Raw genomic sequence first — 18,063 nt, 5'->3', positions numbered from 1 at the left:
CAAGCCACCTTTACACTAACTCATTCTCTCCACCTCTTACTCTTCACTTCCCAGATATAGGCTCCATGGAACTCTAAGGAAAGAGTTGGAGAAAGGAGGATATATAGGAGGGAAGCTGTGAGAGTAGATGATAAGAGTTTTGTCTGTATTTCCCCCCCTCCTTTGGAAAACCCAAGGCTCCTATCAGGCCAGCATTTCCTTTCCTCTCTCTTCCACTACCTTCCTGTTCTTGCCAAAGCCAGGCATCTTGGTTCTTCACAGGGTAAGCTCACAGAGGCATACAGTTCCTGGCAAAAACTATGAATTGGAGGTGCTCATGGAAAATGGTGAGTAGTGGGAGAGAAAGGTCAAACCTGAGGACTGGAAAGTTGTGTTGAACTAGCTGAAGGTATGGAGGGATGAATTTTTCAAAGAGCCAGTTGACTAGAATGTTGGATACTTGGGATCCGGAAAGAATCAAGAAAGCTAGTGGGGTTGAGTGTGGAGATGAGAAGTGTGAAAGACAACTGAGTCCTCTGGAGTAATCTAAGATTGAGGAAATAGTAAGAGACTTAGAGCCAGATACCTGGAGAGGTCTTGGAGAAACTATGGGGCTGAGAGGTAGGAGTCTTTGGGAGGATTAATTGCTGGAGAATCAAAAGTGAGAAATTGGGAAACTTCTTTGCCTGTAGTAGTGGAAAGGAAAAGGGAATTAGAAGCCTGGGAAGGGGAGGGGTAAGAAGTCAGGAACCTGGGTGGGTCTGATCCTAGGTTCTTCAGGAATCTGAAAAGAATAGGGAAATACCATTACTTTTTTTTCCCTTTTTCACAGGACCCTGTGCTACTCTTGGTCCTCCTCTTCCTCCTCCTTCTGGGACCTTCCCATTCCCAGTCTCCCTGTGAGACTCAAAAAGGGGCTAGCAAGATGGAAACTAACTGTGAATCCCTTGGTCTGAAGTCTGTACCACCAAAGCTATCCCCAGACACTGCCATCCTCTTCCTTCAGAATAATGGCCTGAAATCCTTCTCCACTTCTTCTCTCAGTTTTCTAACCCAACTCACTGAACTCTACATAGCTAAAAATAATATGAGTGTCCTGGTAGCAGATGGGAAGCTTCCACTCCTCTCAATCCTGGATCTCTCTGATAATTGCCTAAAGACCCTGCCTTCAATAGGGCGCTCCCTTCCTTCTCTTACCTCCCTTGATCTCTCCAGAAATGCCCTAGAAACCCTGTCTCCAGGAGCTCTGGCTGGCCTGGATTCCTTAGAGAACCTTTACCTTGGAGGCAACAAGCTGAGGAGTCTGCCTCCAGATTTTCTGAAAGCAGCATTCAAACTCCAGAAGCTTGATCTAGCAAAAAATCGCCTGGAACATCTATCAGCAGACCTGTTGGCAGACCTCCAGAATCTAAACACCCTCTTCCTACAGGATAACCAGCTCTCTGTCCTTCCCTCTGGTTTCTTCCGGGACTATCTCCTACCTTATGTCTTCCTCCATTCCAATCCATGGAACTGTAACTGTGAACTTCGATACCTACGTCACTGGCTACAGGAAAATCAGGGTAATGTCTACCTTTGGAAGGAAGGGGTGGATGTCAAAGTCATGACTCCAGATGTGAAGAGTGTTCTGTGTGAGGTTCCCTTTAAGACACCTGTCTACAGTTTCTCTGCAAATTGTCCCATCACTGGGGATGAAGATTATGACAGCTACGATGGGTATGATGGGGTAACTGTGCTAGGGGTCCTAAAATCTGAAACTACTACTATTCCAACCACTATATCTCTGGAGCATTCCACAGTCCTTAGTAGCTCAAAACTCCCCACAATAGAACTCACCACTTTCCCAATAACCCCAGAAAAAACTACATTTCCAACTACCAGAAGGTCCATCATATTCCTTAACAGCCCAGAAACAACTGTGCTCCCAACTATGTCAGAACTTACTAAGTTCCTGATCTCAGAAGCTACCACATTCCAAATCACTCCAGAAAATACCATACTCCCAACTACCGAAGGGGTCATCATATTCCTCAACAGCTCAGAAACTACTACTACGTTCCCAACAATGCCAAAACTCACTAGGTTTCAGATCTCCTCAGGTAGCACATTTCAGATCACCCCAGAAAATGCCATGTCCCCAACCACCAGGTCCACCATATTCCCTAACAGCCCAGAAACTACTCAGTTCTCAACAATGCCAAAGCTCTCTAGATTCCTGATCTCCTCAGAAGCTACCACACTGCAGATCACCCCAGAACATACTGCATTTTCAGAGAATCTGGAAACAACTAGGTTCCAAACTTCTCCAGAAACCACCACATTTCCAGTAACCTCAGAAACTACCATATTGCAAATAACCTCAGAATTTGTCACATTTCCAACCATAGATTCTATGTCTGTTACCACCCCCAGTCTTTTTTCAACTTTAATCCTCCTGAGATCCAACATTACGCCACCAAATGAAGCTGAGGCTCTAGGAAGCTTAGGTGATCCTAGCGATTCCTCCTCCCCCATTTCCATCTCCTGCTGCCTTCTGTCTCTGAGATTCTACATCTTTGGAACAGCTTGGGTTCTTGTCTCTTCCATTGTTCTCATTCTCTTTTTAGCTCTAGCTCAGCCCCCACTTCACCTGCTAAGGACCCATACCTTTATGGAGAACATCCCCAATCCAAGGGCCACTGTCCACCTCGAACTCCCTAAGGGAAAGGAAGTGATAGTCCATAGAGCTTGGCTTCTCTTTCTTGGAGGTTCAATACCTTCCTTCCGCACTAGACTCTTTCTGTGGGTACGGTCCAATGGCCGAGTGGGACCTCTGACTCTGAAGAGGAAGCCATCTGCCATAAGCCAGGGTCGAGGGGAAGACTTGCTGGGGTCCATCAGCATCAGGTATTCAGGCCACAGCCTCTGAGCCACATAGCCACCTATAAACATGCTCAGATTCCTAGACAGAATCTGGGTTCTGAATGACTTGGGAAAGGTCAGTGCAGATATGACATGTTCTTCTGAAATCTAGGGACAGGACCTGAACCCACAATAAAAATTTCTTCTAGTAATCAGTTCTTATCGTATATATTGGGTAGGGGTAAGGGGGGAAAAGATGGTGGGTCTTGAGGGGTGAGGTACACTGGTAGAGATCTACTTTGCCACCTTCCTTCTCCCTGTCACAACTTTTGATTTTGAAGTAGTGATGGGACATTTAAGAAATATCTTGAAAAGCAATTGGAGGGAGCAGCTAAGGTGGCACAGTAGGCAGAGCCTCAGGACCGAGTTCAAATCTTCCTAGTTGTGTGACTCTGGGCAAGTCACTTAACCCCAATTGCCTCATAAGGAAAAAACAAATGGAGATGGGGATAGGTCCTTTGGGAATTTATTGTCCTCTTTTCTCCACTTCATTCTTAATCTTGTTAATTTAGTTTGCATATGAGTTAAGTAGCCATGATCATATCCACATTTGCACCTGTGGTGGCAAAAATCTCAACAAATGTTTATCTTTTACAGCCATTATATAAAAGGCCAGAAGATGTCATGCCAGTTTATTTTTTTTAAATGCCTGTTTCCCCTACCTTTTCCAATTGACCATAGTCTAGAATGCCTTTTCTGATGTTATTAATAGATTGAGTTCAATTCTCTCATTTTACAGATGTGAAAATTGACACTCTGAGATCAATATTATACAGCTAGTTTTAATTTTATGATGTTTCTAACCCAGAAAATAGGTCAATGCAGTTATTCCCCTCCCCAATGCCAATGAGGTTTGTGTAATAGGTACCATAACTCATGTTGGAACCTAGGGCTTCTTTGCCTTCCTAGAACATAGGCAACCTACTGCTTCATATCCAAGGTGTTAGAGCCAGGGAAAAGTTTAGATTACATTCAAGTGCCCAAATGGTGCAAAAGTATCAAAAGCACTGTCCGAGAATCAAGACACTTGGATTTTAGTGTCTGCTTTGCCAATGTATGGCATTACTTTTCCTGTTTAGTACTCATTTCCTCCTCAGATAAAATGAGTGTGAAACTTGTACTTCGAGGTCCCTTCTAGAACTGATTCCATTAAAATGTTGATAATCATTAGCAGAAGAGGGAATCTAGATGTAAATTTGGGAATCTTGATTTCAACTTCACCTCTCTGGCTTAACTAACAAAATCATTTATGAAGAAACCCAAAGCCCAGTAACTGATCCAAGGTCATTACAGGCAATAAGCAGCAAAAATAGAATCTGAAACTTAATCCTGAGCGCCAATCCAAGGATCTTTCTGTTGAACTTCACTGTCTCTTGCTCCCCTAAATGACTCCCCCCCCCCCCCCCCGACTCACTTCCACAAATAGCTAGGTAAGTTGTTTCCTCATTCCTGAAACACATAATCTCTTTCCTTCATCTTTGTAAATTCCAACCAATTTACAGAATTGGATTTAAGTCCCTGCTCCCTCCTCATGTTGTGTAATATCTCCCTCAACAGACTCTCAAGGGCTCTCTACAGGCAGTAACAAATTACTATTTGTCTCTGTCTCTAAAGAGCCAGGTATACATCAGTGCTCATTAGGAAGACTGATCTCTATTCACTAATTCTACTAATAATGTTCACTTGTTCAATCCACCCTTAGGCTGGGAAGTCAGTTTGTCTTCCTCTTTCTTGTAGCATTTGGGCTTCAGCCCTTTTAAGGGAATCCCTTTCCACCCCATTCCCAATAAAAGAAAGGAATATGAGAACTTCAAAATGTTTCCAAGATTTCAGAAAAACAGTTGAATGACAAATCCCTTACCACAGTTAAATATAATTTCATAAAATCATCATATATTTTTACCATAATTTTTAAGGATTAAAAAAAAAAAGAAAAAAAAGAATTGACATCCTGTTCCCCAGGAACCCAATTACTTAAGCAGCCCCTGTCCTGAGGCTGAAGGGGAGGACAGAGTACTCGGGCACATAATATGGACAAAAATCTCTCATCACCTTTGTCTTGCTTCCTTAAGACTGTCACTTGTAAGACAGACAGAGGGAACATATGGAGCATGGACAGGGGCTGGTCTTTATCAATATGGAAATTCAAAAGCAGATACTAAATTTCAATCCTGTCTCTTACCAAGCATTTACTAAACCCTGTTGGGCATGGGGAGTGAGAAAAATATTCTACTTTACCATGAGACCTCCTTGGCTAGATGGGCACTCTCATATTTTCTGCTTGCTTTCCAAGCATGGAAACTATCAACAACATCCCTAGGTGTCCAACCATACTGCTATTTAAAACTATACAAGTTGATTCTTCTATCAGGACCTCTTTGCCCTCTCCCTTCCTCCACAGGATGTTTTTGAGGTGAATGGAAATCCCCAGAATTATGGAGACAAGTTCCAGGCTCTTTGGAGGCAATCTAGAGGCCACAGGAAAAGGGAAATAGAGTCCAAGCTGGAGCAGTGGACAGATCAAAGTCCTTTATATCAGGAGAAACCACACCAGGGATCGGGAGGTGGGAGTGGGAATAGGGTGGGAGTAAAAATGAAAGAGTTGGGGGAAATAAATAGAATGGGAGGCTGAGGGGCAGAATCTATACACCCCCTTTGGAAAGTGAATGTATGGTAAGGGTGGAGAAGATTGAAGCTTATAAGGGTGTAAGTGATCCCTCAGGTTCCCATTCCTGGGAGTCATGTCCTCCTGGTCCTCAGACACCCTTGCAGCTCCTCAACCACTAAGAAAGAGCTTCTTGTAGGCTTTGTTCATCTGCTCCAGGAAGATAAAGGTGAGAACAGTATGGGGGCCAAGTCGGGCATAGTATGGGGTGAATCCCTTCCAGAGGCTGAAGAATCCTTCATATCGAATGACCTTCACCAGCACATCCTGTGAAGCAACAGGGAATGAGAAGAACACCAACCCTTTCCCTTCCCACATTGTTGCCTCCAACCAAAACACCCCAGTATAAATATTCCCAGGCCTTGGTGGATGGATGAATACAGGGCAAAATTTTAAATAATATTTGCTTATTAAATTTTGAAGAAATATGTGAATTGCTTCCTTCAATTCCCCAAATTCTCACCAGTCCATTCTTATACTCTGGCTTTCCATCGATCATTCGCATATTCTGAATCCTGGGTGAGCACAAGAAGGGATAAATAACCAATCAGTTAGAGCTGTGGGTGGCTTGGAATGGGACCAAAGCTTTCATTTTGATTGTGGATTTAGGGGGCAGCTAGGTGGCCCAGTGGAATTCAAGGCACCAGCCTTGAATTCAGGAGGACCGGAGTTCAAATCTGGTCTCAGACACTTAACACTTCCTAGCTGTGTGACCCTGGGCAAGTCACTTAACCCCAGCCTCAGGGGGGGGAAAAAAAAAAAAAGATTATGGATTTAGAACTAGAAGAGCTCTTTACAATTTTCTAGCTTAATTCTATCATATTACAGGTAAGGAAAAAAATCAAGAAAAAAGACAGGTATATATGTAAAAACCCAGACAACCCTCTCCTTTTGCCTTAGAAACCCTGATTCTACCTGGTTTTAACAATGTCCACAGGCATAGAGGCTGCTGTGGTGACCAGTCCACTGATCATGCTGGCGCAGAAATGACAGAAGATGTTGTCAGAGAAGTGACCTATAGTAGCAGGAAAAAGAAATGTGTCCGTTTAAATTCTTGGAAAGGCTGGAGCAGAAAGAATTGGGCACTAGATACCTGAGTGGGTGGGGAAGATCTGGTGCTCACCTGAATCCAAAAGAAACTGTTTAGACTGTGAATAGGAAGCAAGCTGGGCAGCATTGACAACAACAGCTCTAGCCATAGTAGGGATACAACCCTATTATTAAGAGAAAAAACAATGTCAGCCCTTCATCTCCTTTTGGACCCCCCTCACTTCCTCTTGCATTTCTCCCCTAGTTATTAAATATATTCCACTCACCCTCCAAAGGGTGGGGACCCCCTCTTCCCGGGCAATTCTTAAGAGTGCATCAAAAACATTCTTGTAACCTCTGCGCTGATCCAATGGCATCCTGTAGAGAGTGAGTGAAGTTGAGAATGGGAAAGGAGGGAAAGAGAGGATCTGTAAAGAAGTCAAGAAAGAAAAGACCAAGTAGTAGCATGACAATTCTTTCCATTATAAAGAACCATAGTTCTTGAGAATCAAAATGTCAGTGCCCTTCTTTTATAATTTATACTAAATCCAGAGAAATAAACTGACTTGCCCTAAATTAAAATGGAAGTAGACCTTTGTCTTCTGACCGCCAATTCCCTGCTTTTCCCAGGGCACTAATCCCTAGAGAGAGACTGGGGTCCTAGGTTCTTCCTGTACCCTTGCACATGACTCACCGACCATCAGCTGTCATACGAATCAGGGCCACTTCAGCAGGTGTTCCCACAAAAGCTCCTGTGGCACCTGCTGTCATGCCAATCAGGGCCTTTAGCAAGAATCCAGGGGGTGTCCCATCTGCCCCAGTCAGGCGCTCAAAAAGAACAGTGTAAATGCCAAGTCGAGTTGTTGTGTAGGTTGCCTGGCGCAGGAGCCCAGCAGACAGCCTGATGGAAGGAGAAATCAGGTCAGGACCCCAGGCCTCAAAACCCCATGGGAAAGGGAAAGCGCTTTTTTTGGCCCTTCATTCCAATTGCTCCATTGGGAAGATCTGGGAATGGTGGCACACAGCTGCTAGGATGTGAGTCCCAGTCCCCATGTCATGCCTTAAGCTCCCAATCCTTTCGTTTCCCCAAAGGGCCAGGACTCTTAACTCCCAAGTCTCCAGTGCTAGAATTACCCTGTGTAGATGCCTCGAAGCCCTTCAGTCCTCAGGATACTGGTGAGGGCGTGGAAGCTAGTCTTGTATTCCCGGGTCTTGGCCCCTTCCCCACTCAGCTGCATTCGGTTCTTCACCAAGTCTAGAGGCTGCACAAAAACCGTGGCCCCCATCCTGAGGTGGGGGAAGAAGGGGGTTCAGAGCCGGGCCCTCGGGCCCTCATACATCCTGAGTGCCTCCGGTGCTCAGAGCAGCAGTGCAGAGACACGTGCGTAAAAAGTGGGCGGACCACGTGAGCCCACCCAGGTCCGAATTCGGGTTAAGCGTTCACGCAACTTTCCATAGATTGGAGGTGCTGGGGTTGCGCTCCAATCGGGGATAACTCGGCGGTTGCAATGACCCTGGGACCGGCAGGCCCGAGGGCCGGAGATGGGGAGAAGGTGTAAGGGGAGCTCTATGGAGGAGAGCCATGCAGTCCGGGGCGGCAGTGCAATGGAAGCCGTGCAGCGTAGGGGCTGCGTGGGGCAAAGGGCTGTAAGCGACGTACGAGCTGACCCGCAGGCCGAACTGGAGTCGCTGACCCATCAGTTCCCGGAGAAGTGCCCCGGCTTTCAGCCTAGACTAGTACGTGTGTGGGGAGGAGAACGCTTACCCAGCCAGACCCCCGAATAAGAACTTGACGGACTTGGGGGACGTCCGTGGCTTTAAAGCCACCTCACTGCCCCCAGGAGTCGCCGCCGCCGCCGCCGCCATCTCCACTAATGCCTGCTGCACCCGGGACTTGCGAGCGCGTGCCTCCCCACTCGCCCAAGGTGACACTGTACGCGCGCACGCGCGTCCTAGCTCACACTCTCTGGGCTCTCTCTTCTACTCAAGACAGCCCCTCTTCTTCTCCGCCCCGGTGTTAGCCCCACCACCACTTCAGTTGGAAGCTGGTACGCAGGCGCACAAAGAGGCAACTGGGAAGAAGATGGAGCCAGAGTAAAGAGGGGCAGGAATAGAGGCGGAGCTTGGAGAATGATGTTGGAAGTGGGGTGGGGTTTGAAGTTCTTGGAGAAAGGCGTAAATGGAGAGAGAGAAGAGGTGGAGACTTGGGAGGACGACCGAAAATGTGCGAACTATAGCGCATGGGCATTATTTGCAAGGAGGCGCCAGGAAATCAAAGAAAGCGGAGAAATCTCGTGAGATCAAGAAAGCCGGGGAGTGACGGTAAAGAGTCTCGCGACAATTATCTTCAGTATTTGGAGTTTGGGAGAAATGAGAAAATCTCGCGAGACTTGCATGAACCTGAGGTAGCAGCAGCGACGCCAGCAGCCCTGGAAGGGAGTAGAGGTTTGTAAACTGGGAATTCCTGGGGGCAGTGGGAGCGGAAATCTTTCCAGAAGGATGGGAAGCGCTTTGCAGGAGGTTTCTTTGGACACCTAGCATTCCTCGTATCTGTAGACATCCCTGTGGCCCGTATTCCCTGCCTTAAACCGCTAGCCCACTTTTGATGGCTCCTGGGTCCAGATATTGAAAACCGGAAGTCCCTTTTAAGGGATTGGGAGGATGTCCCTCAATTCCGGAAGTGCTCCTTGTTGCTTCTTTCCTTTACCGGAAGTTTCTCTTTTCATCTGGGTTCCCCCTTTTACTTACAAACCACAAAACTTGAGTGGATTTAGAGGCCCTTACTGCCCTACCTAGTTCAGAACTGTCATCTCTCGTTCCCACCTTCTCTCTCCTCCCCAGTACCATGGGGAACTCGGGCTGGGTGAAAGACTACACTAATTAGCCGAGGAAGAATATATTTTGCCGGGTGGGCCGGAGGCGCAAGGACAGAATTCCGTTCTCTTTTTGGCTACAGGACTCCGTCCTCCCCAACCTGCGGCTGCTGCTGCTACCATGCGTTCCGAGGCCTTCCCGATCCCTTTGCTAATGGTCACCGTGCTATGGGGGATCACCCCCTCTTGGGGGCTCATTCGAGCCGTGAGTCTGGGGACCTGGGCCCAGGGTGAGCTGAGCTTAGGAAAACAGATTCCTTATATAAATTGGATCCTCAACCATTTTTTACTTAATGAGTGTTAGAATACTAGATTGGGAGCCAAAAGAACTGAATTTTCTAGGTGTTAGTACCATTATGTTAATTACTTCTGTCATTGCCTTCAAGTTTCATCTTTTGCTAAATGAATTTTAGACTAATTCCCTTTTCAGTTCTGAATTATAGGTGTTCCCTCTACTAGAATTGGGGTAGGGAGAGGAAGGGCGGGGGCAGGGTTTCAGCGGGGATAAAGGGGAGCAATGAATCCTATGTTCTCAGACCTCAGACCACAATGCCAGCATGGACTTTGCAGATCTCCCTGCCCTTTTTGGGGCTTCCCTGAGCCAAGAGGGGCTCCAGGTAAGATGCTCATAGTCGAGAAGTTTTGATCAAGGTGCAAGAAAGACTAGTTAAATAGTAAACAATGATGTAATTGAAAGAGGACATTGTTACTTTGTTTCCTTGTGACATTGGGCAAATCACTTCTGGCTTAATGTTCCATTTGTAAAGTGAAAGGCTTAGGTTAGATAAGGAATTCTTAATTTGGGGCTCATTAACTTAAAAACATTTTGGAGATTTTAGAATTATAATTAATTGATGCTAGGTTGGAGAGATTGATGGTTTCTACTTGGGAAAGGGAAGAGAGTTTATAATCAAATTGAAGCTTACTTCCTAGAAGAATGAAGATAGGATTGAGATAGAAGTAGGTAGTTTGAGCAAAAGCTTATCTTGCATAAAGCTTAGTCAGGTAGTTGTGAAGTATCAGTGTAAACCAATGGGAAAGGTCAGGGCTGAAAGCAGTTTACTAGGGAGGAAGATACTTGAGTGTGGAGGAATTTTTACTGCAGAATTCAGTATTATTATTCCAAAGAAGCTTTGGTTTAGAACTGAGCATTTTCTAGGTAAGTTAGGTATCGTTACTGCATGGAGGAAATAGAGGGTTGGGATATTTGGATCTGTATGGGCAGGAGAAGCACCTAATCTTATTCCCTCCCTCAGGGATTCCTGGTGGAGGCTCATCCTGCCAATGCCTGTAGTCCTATTAATCCTCCACCTCTTGCTCCTGCCAACGGTTCTGCCTTTATTGCCTTGCTTCGGAGATTTGACTGCAACTTTGATCTTAAGGTGGGGAGTGGGAATGGGATAGGTACAATTAGTCTGGAGTAATTGGGTAGTGATTCTTTTGACTCTCCTTCTTCCTCTTAGGTTCTAAATGCTCAGAAGGCTGGGTACAGAGCAGCTGTAGTCTACAACGTGAATTCCAATGAACTTTTGAACATGGTGTGGAATAGTGGTAAGAATTGGGGTATCTCAGTCCTTGAAGAGTGGGGGGGGGTTCAGAGGAGGTGGGGATGCCTGGGTCCCTGGTATGACAGTCCCATTCCCACAGAGGAAATTCAGCAGCAGATCTGGATCCCATCAGTGTTTGTGGGAGAGACAAGCTCAGAGTACCTGCGCTCCCTCTTTGTCTACGACAAAGGGTATGATGTGTCTTCCCTATCCTCAACCCTGATTCATATCTGGTGTGTTCCTAATCCCCTTTTCCTACTCTGGATCTTTTTTGTTAACTATTTTCCTCTCCACCTTATTCCGTACCCATCCCCACCTTCTACTCTTTTCATTATTCTTTTATCTCCATCAAACATATCCTATTCAATTCATAAAGTTGTGGTGAGAAGAGCATAGGATTCATGTGTTTGAGTCCTACCTAAGCTTTGATTGTAGCAAGTCTCTTTGAACCTGTTTCCTCTTTTGCAAAATATGAATAGGCAACTTGTATTGCTTATGCCACAGGTTTATTGTGAAGTTTTATAAACTATAAAATGTTAGAGAAAAAGGAGCTCTTGCATGGGAGTTCCATTTTCTTTCCTTTTCCTGTGCCTCCAGTTCTTGAATGTTCCCCACTGCTGTGCCTTCTGATCCATCCCTTCCATTGTCCCTTCCTAGGGCCCATGTCTTGCTGGTCCCAGACAACACCTTTCCTTTAGGCTATTATCTCATCCCCTTCACTGGGGTTGTGGGCCTGCTGGTTCTGGCCATGGGGGCTGTGCTGGTAAGTTAATTTTTGGGCAAGATCTGTTTTTCCAGGGATTTGGGAAAGAGGAATAAATAGCATGGGAAGTCACACAAAGTCCATGAGGGGAGAGGAAGACGATTGAACTAGCCAGACCTTTTTGATGCTCCCAAGATGGGTTCATTTCCTTTTTTCTGCCAGGTAGTGTCTCTCTTCTCCCCCTGCCAGGTAGTTCGATGTATACAGCACCGGAAGCGGCTCCAAAGGAACCGATTGAGCAAAGAGCAGCTAAAACAGATTCCCACACATAACTATCAGAAAGGTAAGGCACAATTCTGGGATCTCTCACAGGTGAGGACAGAAATGAGAGGAAAGGCTTTATAGACCAGAGCAAGAGCAACAAGAACCATAATCCTCAGGCCTAGTGTCCATATAAGGCCAGAATTGAGGGCTGGCCCTTCCTTCCCCATTTCTAGCCATCTTCCCTCTTCCAAACCATTTCCCCTCAACTCTATTCTTTGCTGGCTTAATCCGTCTTCATTTTATGTTCTCCCACCACTCTTTCTACAGCCTACCTTTTCTGTACCATGAACAAATCTTTTCTCTTTCCTGGCCTCCAGCATCCATGTTTGTGTAGAAAAGTTGGGGGGAAAAGGTGATTAGAACGGAGAGGTAGTTTTGAGTTGGATTAAGTAAATACTGGAGAGATTCATCTCATTCTTTGTCCAATTAGGTGATGAATATGATGTCTGTGCTATCTGTTTAGAAGAATATGAAGATGGGGACAAGTTAAGGATACTACCATGTGCTCATGGTAAGGAATACTTTGCCCCCAAGGGTGTCATTATCCTATCTTCCTTCTTATAGGACCCATTTCTGTCTTGGTCTTTCCCTAGCCTATCACAGCCACTGTGTTGATCCCTGGCTCACCCAAACCCGGAAGACTTGTCCAATCTGCAAGCAGCCAGTTCATCAAGAACCTGGGGAAGAGGAAGAGCAGGAAGCAGAGGAGGATGGGGACAGTGGAAACCCAGTCTCTGAGCGGACCCCCCTCCTAGGTCCTTCTAGCATCCTTCAACCTTCATTTGGTGCTGTCTCTCCAACTCTTCCTGAAGAATCTTCTACTTCCCCATCCCCCTCAGTTCTTGTCTGACTTGAATTTGCACCTTCCCCCTTAAGGGATTTCCTGGGCCAGGTCCTTCCCCTTATACAGCAAAAGATTTTCACTGTTGGGTTAATAAAATTGCTTTGTTTCTGGAGTAGGGTGGGGTCTTTCTTGGGTGGAAGGGATAAAAAGGAATTCCTAGTGCTCACTAGAAAGCTTCAGTCATCCAGAAGGGAAAAAGGCACCCAACCCACCTTAAGAAGTTTTATAACAAATACCCAAGAAACTTGAGACCTTGAAGGATTGCAGTTTTGCTTTTTCCTTGGAAACCACAGGTGTCAGTGTTAGTTCTGCTGGCACTCTCCCTGTCCTCATCACACACACCTTTATTAGTAGAATCTTTTATTCATATTCCAATATAAGTTTCCAGAAAAAAAAAAAAAAACAATTTTTTTTTCAAAAAAAAAAAAAAAAAAAAAAAAGTCTTCCCTACTACACACAGGAAGGAGGTTCAAAAGAAAGGGGGGGAGGGGCGCCTGTCTGTCCAACCTGGCCCCCCCCCAGGTATAGTTTTGGCAGCAACAAGTGGGTGGGGGAATGGCCCAAAAAAACAATGGTGAGGGAAATGGTGCAGAAGCCTTGGGAAGGGGAGGGCAGGGAGGGTCAGTATTGAGAACGTCGAAGATGGGAAGCCATTTCATAACACTTCTTGTTGATCATTCCTCCGTGGATACCTTCTTTCCCCATCAGCAGGACTAGCGCTAAGAATGAAAAGAAAAGGAAGATTTAAGTACTCCCTGGCACCCATAACCTGTTAATGATTGTAATCAAGATATTCCATAAGCCTGTTAGTCATCAACTCTCACCCCATAACATCTTACACACTTGTACTAGGTAGGAAAATAGGAATGATGGCTGGAATTGAGTGCACCTCTATAAGAAAGTGAAATTTTAGCATAAATTTAACATAATAATTTAAAGACCCTGCTTGCATCAAACATTTTGCCTTTAAGATTAGGGACTAGAGAAGTCACAACTTACTCTTGGCAGTCATGGTAACAGTAAGGTTGAAGGTGGGAGCACCTCCAGTGCTCTTTGTTCGAAGGTCCATGGTGTATTCTCCATCTAGCAGTAGCGAATCCCTGATCACAGAACATTTCTGGCCCCCAAGTGTCAGCCCATTTACGAAGAAACTTGAGCGATCTTTGCCAACCAATACAGCTACTTCAGCAGGCTATCATGCGAGAAGGGAGGTACATATAAGGGTAAAGTTAAGAACCATCTGTGACTGGTTCTTTCTCCCACTCTTTTCCCTCCCCATTTGCTTGGATAATTCTTCCAAAGAAGTTTGGGTCTGAACAAATTTACCATTCCTTAAGAAACCACATGAACTACCCTCTTTGCCCCCAAGAGTTAAAAGATTGGGAGACTGCCCAAAACGCACCATAAAATTGTTAAGATGAAAAGCAGGAAAGCCAAGAATCTCTGAAAGATGAGGGATATATTAAAGCACATGGCTTTTTCTCCTCAGGAAAGCAGAAGCAGAGGAGGAGGGGCCAGAGATAGAACAAAGCTGCTATGCCCTTATTTGGGCAAAGACTTAGCCAAAGCTCAAGAGTGGGGGCCTTGGATTCCTGGGTCTGAGAACATTAGTTGGTGGTTGGGGACCAATAAGACAACTAGTGGTGGTAGATCAACTGATCCTGCAAATTCTACTAAAATCAGAAAACTTTTGTGTATGTGTGCATAGCAATAGTAGTGCCAATGCTAGAGAAGTGGTAATTCATACCAAAAAGAACTTCAAGCACCCTTTCTACCCCACACCCCACCAACCCCACATCCGGCCACTGAGCTCCCGGAAATCCCCACTTCAAACTTCCGCTCCCCCTCCCCACTTCCGGCGAGGCTGAACTGGGGAGAGAGCCCTCTGACCTTTTATGGCTCCCTATCCCACCCCATCCTCCAACCAAACTTCCCTAAATCTTCCTTGTCTGACCCACTCCTAACATTAAAACGAATTGGTTAAAGTGGAGAGAAGAAATGAATTTCTTTACGGAAATGTATGGAGAAGGGTGCACTAACAGTACCCCAAATAAGCAGAACCATGGGGAAATATGGGGGTCGAGGGGAAGCTTGTAAGGTGGTACTGGGAGTGGCAATGCCCTGGGAGAAGAAGGCCGGGCTCGGCCAGGAGCAGCCCCTAGGCACCAAAAAGCTCCAATAGCTTAGGCTTCCACCCCCCATCCCAGCTAAGGGGGCGAACAATGGTGGAACGAGTGGGGGCGCGTCCGCATGCAACCGGAAGTGGAGGGGCGCCCCTCCATCCCCTTTAAAAAAAAAAAAAAGGTTAAGGGGGAAATCTTCCATCCACCCCGCCCCGCCCTGGGGGAGGCGGAAGTGTCCGATGAACCGGGCGACTGGCGCCCCTCCCCGCCCTGTGCCCCGGATGTAACGCCCTCCCTCAGAACCATGGTGGTGCTGGAATGACTACGGAGCAGGAGTCCCAGGAATTTGGGGGGAAAACGGTCGAGGGGGGAGGGTGAGTTTGCAATGCAACCTGAGAATCCATTGGCGCAAAAAGTAAAAGAAAAATGTGGAGATGGTTCAAAGCCGGGCCTCCGAGAAGAGGGAAGGATGAGAAAATCACTTCTGCCCCTTGTCCCGTTACCCCAGCGCCGGCGTCTTCCGCGCGGGGCCCAAGGATCCCCAACAACTAATCAAATTCACTTAAATCTTGTTAGCGCCCGGCCTGGCCGAGATTTCTCAGCCAAACCGACCCTCGGGACCCCAGTCTATCCGGCTGTCCTGCTCCCAACCCTTGCTGTGCTTTTCCTACCCTTACCAGCACTGAAATTTTTTAAAATACAGAAAAACAAAAAACAAACAAACAAAAAACCCAACCAAACCTCCAAATGCATCTCGTGTTTTCCAATGCACCCCAAAATGAATTCCCCCCCCCAAATAGTCTCCAGGTTCGAGCTTGCCCCCTTTCTATATACCGTGATATTGGCGAAGGTTTTCCCTGGTACAGCGGCCCAGACCGAAGGCGAGTCCTTATAGCCGACTATGGCCGCATCCTGACAGGTCCCGTCCGCCATGAGGTTGTCGATGTAGGCGTTCCAACCGGCCATAGCGCTGGCGATCTGGCTCTGCTGCTACTGCGGGCAGGTGGTGGCGGAGAGCTCGGAACACGCGCTACTGTCTGGGCTCGCAGCTCCGTTCTCTCTGCTACCTTCGGCACTGCTTCCTGCTCGTCCTGCTGCTCCTCCTTCCCCTCCCCCCCCCTTTTTGCAAACGACTGTGGAGGCGGGGCCACCTTTCCCCCCCTCCCCCTCCCCGAGACCAAAAACTTTGCAAACAACAATTTTTAAAAATCTCCCACCTCCCTTTTCTGTAGCCAAATTTGCTGAGTGCAATAAAAGGACCTCTGAGCGGGAGCGAAGGTGGGAGTTGGGCTGTTGGGTGCTTCTTTGCGAATAAATCAAACTCCGGTGGGGAAAATGGATAGTGAAAACGGAGAATACGCAAGCCCCCCGTAATGCAAATCGTAGGAATCTCTGGCATAAACCGAGTTAAATTTTTAACAATCTTTTTCTTTCCCAGCCCCCAGCTCGGAGCGCAGGGATGGTTTACTCATCCGCATGCGCTCAAAAGCCCAGGAGGAGCCGGAACTTGAGGAGGGCTGGGCGAGGCCGGCCGGGATGAGGAGGAAAAGTCTCCTCCCCAGTGGGCTGTAGAGGGGTGGGGATCATAGAAATGGGAATTGGGAATTGCGGCTGTGCAAACTCGGCGAGATACATGCTTGAATTTTTTTTTTCCCCCTTAAGCGGGGAGTAAACGAGCCTAGTCCCTGATCCCTTTAGTCGCTTCTCCCTCCAGCAGTCTTTTTCCTCTCAAGGCGGGAGGAAAGCAGAGAGACGGGAAGGTTTACTAAATACTCCTCCATAACCCCGTTCCATGAGTTCCACTTCTTCACCTCCACACCCCATACCGTCCCCACGCCGTTCGCTACAGCTCCTAGCCTCGCTTAGGGAATATCCCTCCGCTTTCGGCGGGACGGCAGCCCCACCCACTGTGCGGGGCCTGTTCTCCCCCTTCCTTCTCCCCAATTCTCCCGCGGCAAGGCTTGAGGCTAACTGGGACAGTTAGGAGTAGAAAGTCACTGTCTGAGGGACGGGGCGATAGACTAAAGCACACTGGAGGAATGCCGGGCAGGTTTTTTTCTCTCCAAACTTTTTGCCGGGACACGAAGCGGTTAGCCAGCTTCCGGGCCGCTGGGCACGAGGCCGACCAGGGTGGGGCTCAGGCTATCCGGGCCGCAGGGTCGGGGCGAGCTTCTCTTTTCTACACCGCCCCTCCCCCCCCCCCCCAATCCAGGGGCTCGGCCGCTTCTTGTCGGCTTCTTTTATACTTAATTTCCAGACTCTCACAGGTCTCTGGAGTCCAGGAGGACACAGGTGTCCGTCCCCACAGCCTGACGCCGCCCTAAATCCTGCTCCGGGTGGTGCCGGATTCTATAGCTCGTGGCAGGCACTCATCTCACCAGATCGCCTGACCTCTGCCTCTTTTCCCCGAGCTCCTTCCCCTCCCCCTTCCCCTTTCCCCCTTCCCCCACGCCTGCACTCACGGGAGGGCGAGGCAGAAAATGACCGGAGGGGTGGGGAGGAGGCGCAGATTTTGGGAGATAAACGACTGGGAGGGAGGGTTCGGGTGAGATAAGTGAGGTCGACTTTGGGTATAGATGGAAAAGGGATTGTGGGGAGAAAGAAGCCCGAGACCTAAGTGAGTCAGACCGACTATAGGAAGGCGCAGACCCGGGCTGCGAGGGAGGTGCATCACCCAGTGTGAGTCTCCCCGGCGCCTGGGGGAAAAGCTCTCGGCTGGGAGGAGACTCTACCTACTCCCAGCCGGGCTGTGTGCTTTTTCTCCTGCAAACACGCTTTACTGCTCTCCTTCCTACTAATAAGGGAGGGAACCTTGAGCAAACCCAGGGGCAGAGGCTCCTTTAGAGAAACCGGAGGCTGAAAGCTTCAGATTTGGTAAAGTTAAAAGATTTAAGGCCTCAGAAGCAGAACGAAACAATCACAAAGAGGTACAAGGATAGAATGAGGGACGAAAGACAGACTCGAGAAAGAGTAAGAGACCGGGAGATGTTTACAAAGATTGATTCAGAAGTAGTGGGCACTAGCACAGACTAATACTGGAAGACAGAAACTTGATAAAGGGAGGCCAAGAATAGA

The 18,063-nt window shown here is 47.4% G+C and overlaps 4 protein-coding genes across 9 annotated transcripts; 2 read left to right on the top strand and 2 right to left on the bottom strand.

Annotated features, from left to right (window-relative positions):
• The first annotated feature begins 238 nt into the window (after positions 1 to 238).
• GP1BA (glycoprotein Ib platelet subunit alpha) lies at positions 239 to 4,696 on the top strand. Its single transcript, XM_074264957.1, has 2 exons — positions 239 to 326; positions 812 to 4,696. Exons 1-2 carry the CDS (start codon positions 300 to 302, stop codon positions 2,885 to 2,887), a joined length of 2,103 nt encoding a protein of 700 aa, XP_074121058.1. The 5' UTR covers positions 239 to 299; the 3' UTR covers positions 2,888 to 4,696.
• Positions 4,697 to 4,751: 55 nt separating this feature from the next.
• On the bottom strand, positions 4,752 to 8,644 carry SLC25A11 (solute carrier family 25 member 11). The gene is made up of 8 exons (XM_074264966.1): positions 8,340 to 8,644; positions 7,709 to 7,861; positions 7,269 to 7,475; positions 6,862 to 6,952; positions 6,669 to 6,759; positions 6,461 to 6,560; positions 6,009 to 6,060; positions 4,752 to 5,812 (listed from the first exon to the last, which is right to left on the bottom strand). The coding sequence occupies exons 1-8, from the start codon at positions 8,438 to 8,440 to the stop codon at positions 5,657 to 5,659; spliced, it is 951 nt and encodes a 316-aa protein (XP_074121067.1). The 5' UTR covers positions 8,441 to 8,644; the 3' UTR covers positions 4,752 to 5,656.
• On the top strand, positions 8,606 to 12,977 carry RNF167 (ring finger protein 167). Of its 6 annotated transcripts, none has more exons than XM_074264961.1 (10): positions 8,606 to 9,019; positions 9,531 to 9,652; positions 9,984 to 10,064; positions 10,704 to 10,829; positions 10,911 to 10,998; positions 11,095 to 11,185; positions 11,652 to 11,757; positions 11,947 to 12,040; positions 12,452 to 12,532; positions 12,615 to 12,977. In XM_074264961.1, exons 1-10 carry the CDS (start codon positions 8,815 to 8,817, stop codon positions 12,869 to 12,871), a joined length of 1,251 nt encoding a protein of 416 aa, XP_074121062.1. In that variant the 5' UTR covers positions 8,606 to 8,814; the 3' UTR covers positions 12,872 to 12,977. The 6 variants fall into 6 exon arrangements, with proteins under 6 accessions (XP_074121062.1, XP_074121065.1, XP_074121061.1 ...); XM_074264964.1 differs by having other exon boundaries at positions 12,586 to 12,977; XM_074264960.1 differs by having other exon boundaries at positions 11,920 to 12,040.
• Positions 12,978 to 13,208: 231 nt separating this feature from the next.
• PFN1 (profilin 1) lies at positions 13,209 to 16,481 on the bottom strand. Its single transcript, XM_074264968.1, has 3 exons — positions 15,823 to 16,481; positions 13,865 to 14,057; positions 13,209 to 13,584 (listed from the first exon to the last, which is right to left on the bottom strand). Exons 1-3 carry the CDS (start codon positions 15,952 to 15,954, stop codon positions 13,487 to 13,489), a joined length of 423 nt encoding a protein of 140 aa, XP_074121069.1. The 5' UTR covers positions 15,955 to 16,481; the 3' UTR covers positions 13,209 to 13,486.
• Between the last annotated feature and the right edge of the window lie 1,582 nt (positions 16,482 to 18,063).

This window comes from Sminthopsis crassicaudata, chromosome 4, assembly GCF_048593235.1.
Source record: "Sminthopsis crassicaudata isolate SCR6 chromosome 4, ASM4859323v1, whole genome shotgun sequence".
NCBI classification, from domain to species: Eukaryota; Metazoa; Chordata; class Mammalia; order Dasyuromorphia; family Dasyuridae; genus Sminthopsis; species Sminthopsis crassicaudata.
This window is presented reverse-complemented; position numbering and strand designations above follow the sequence as displayed.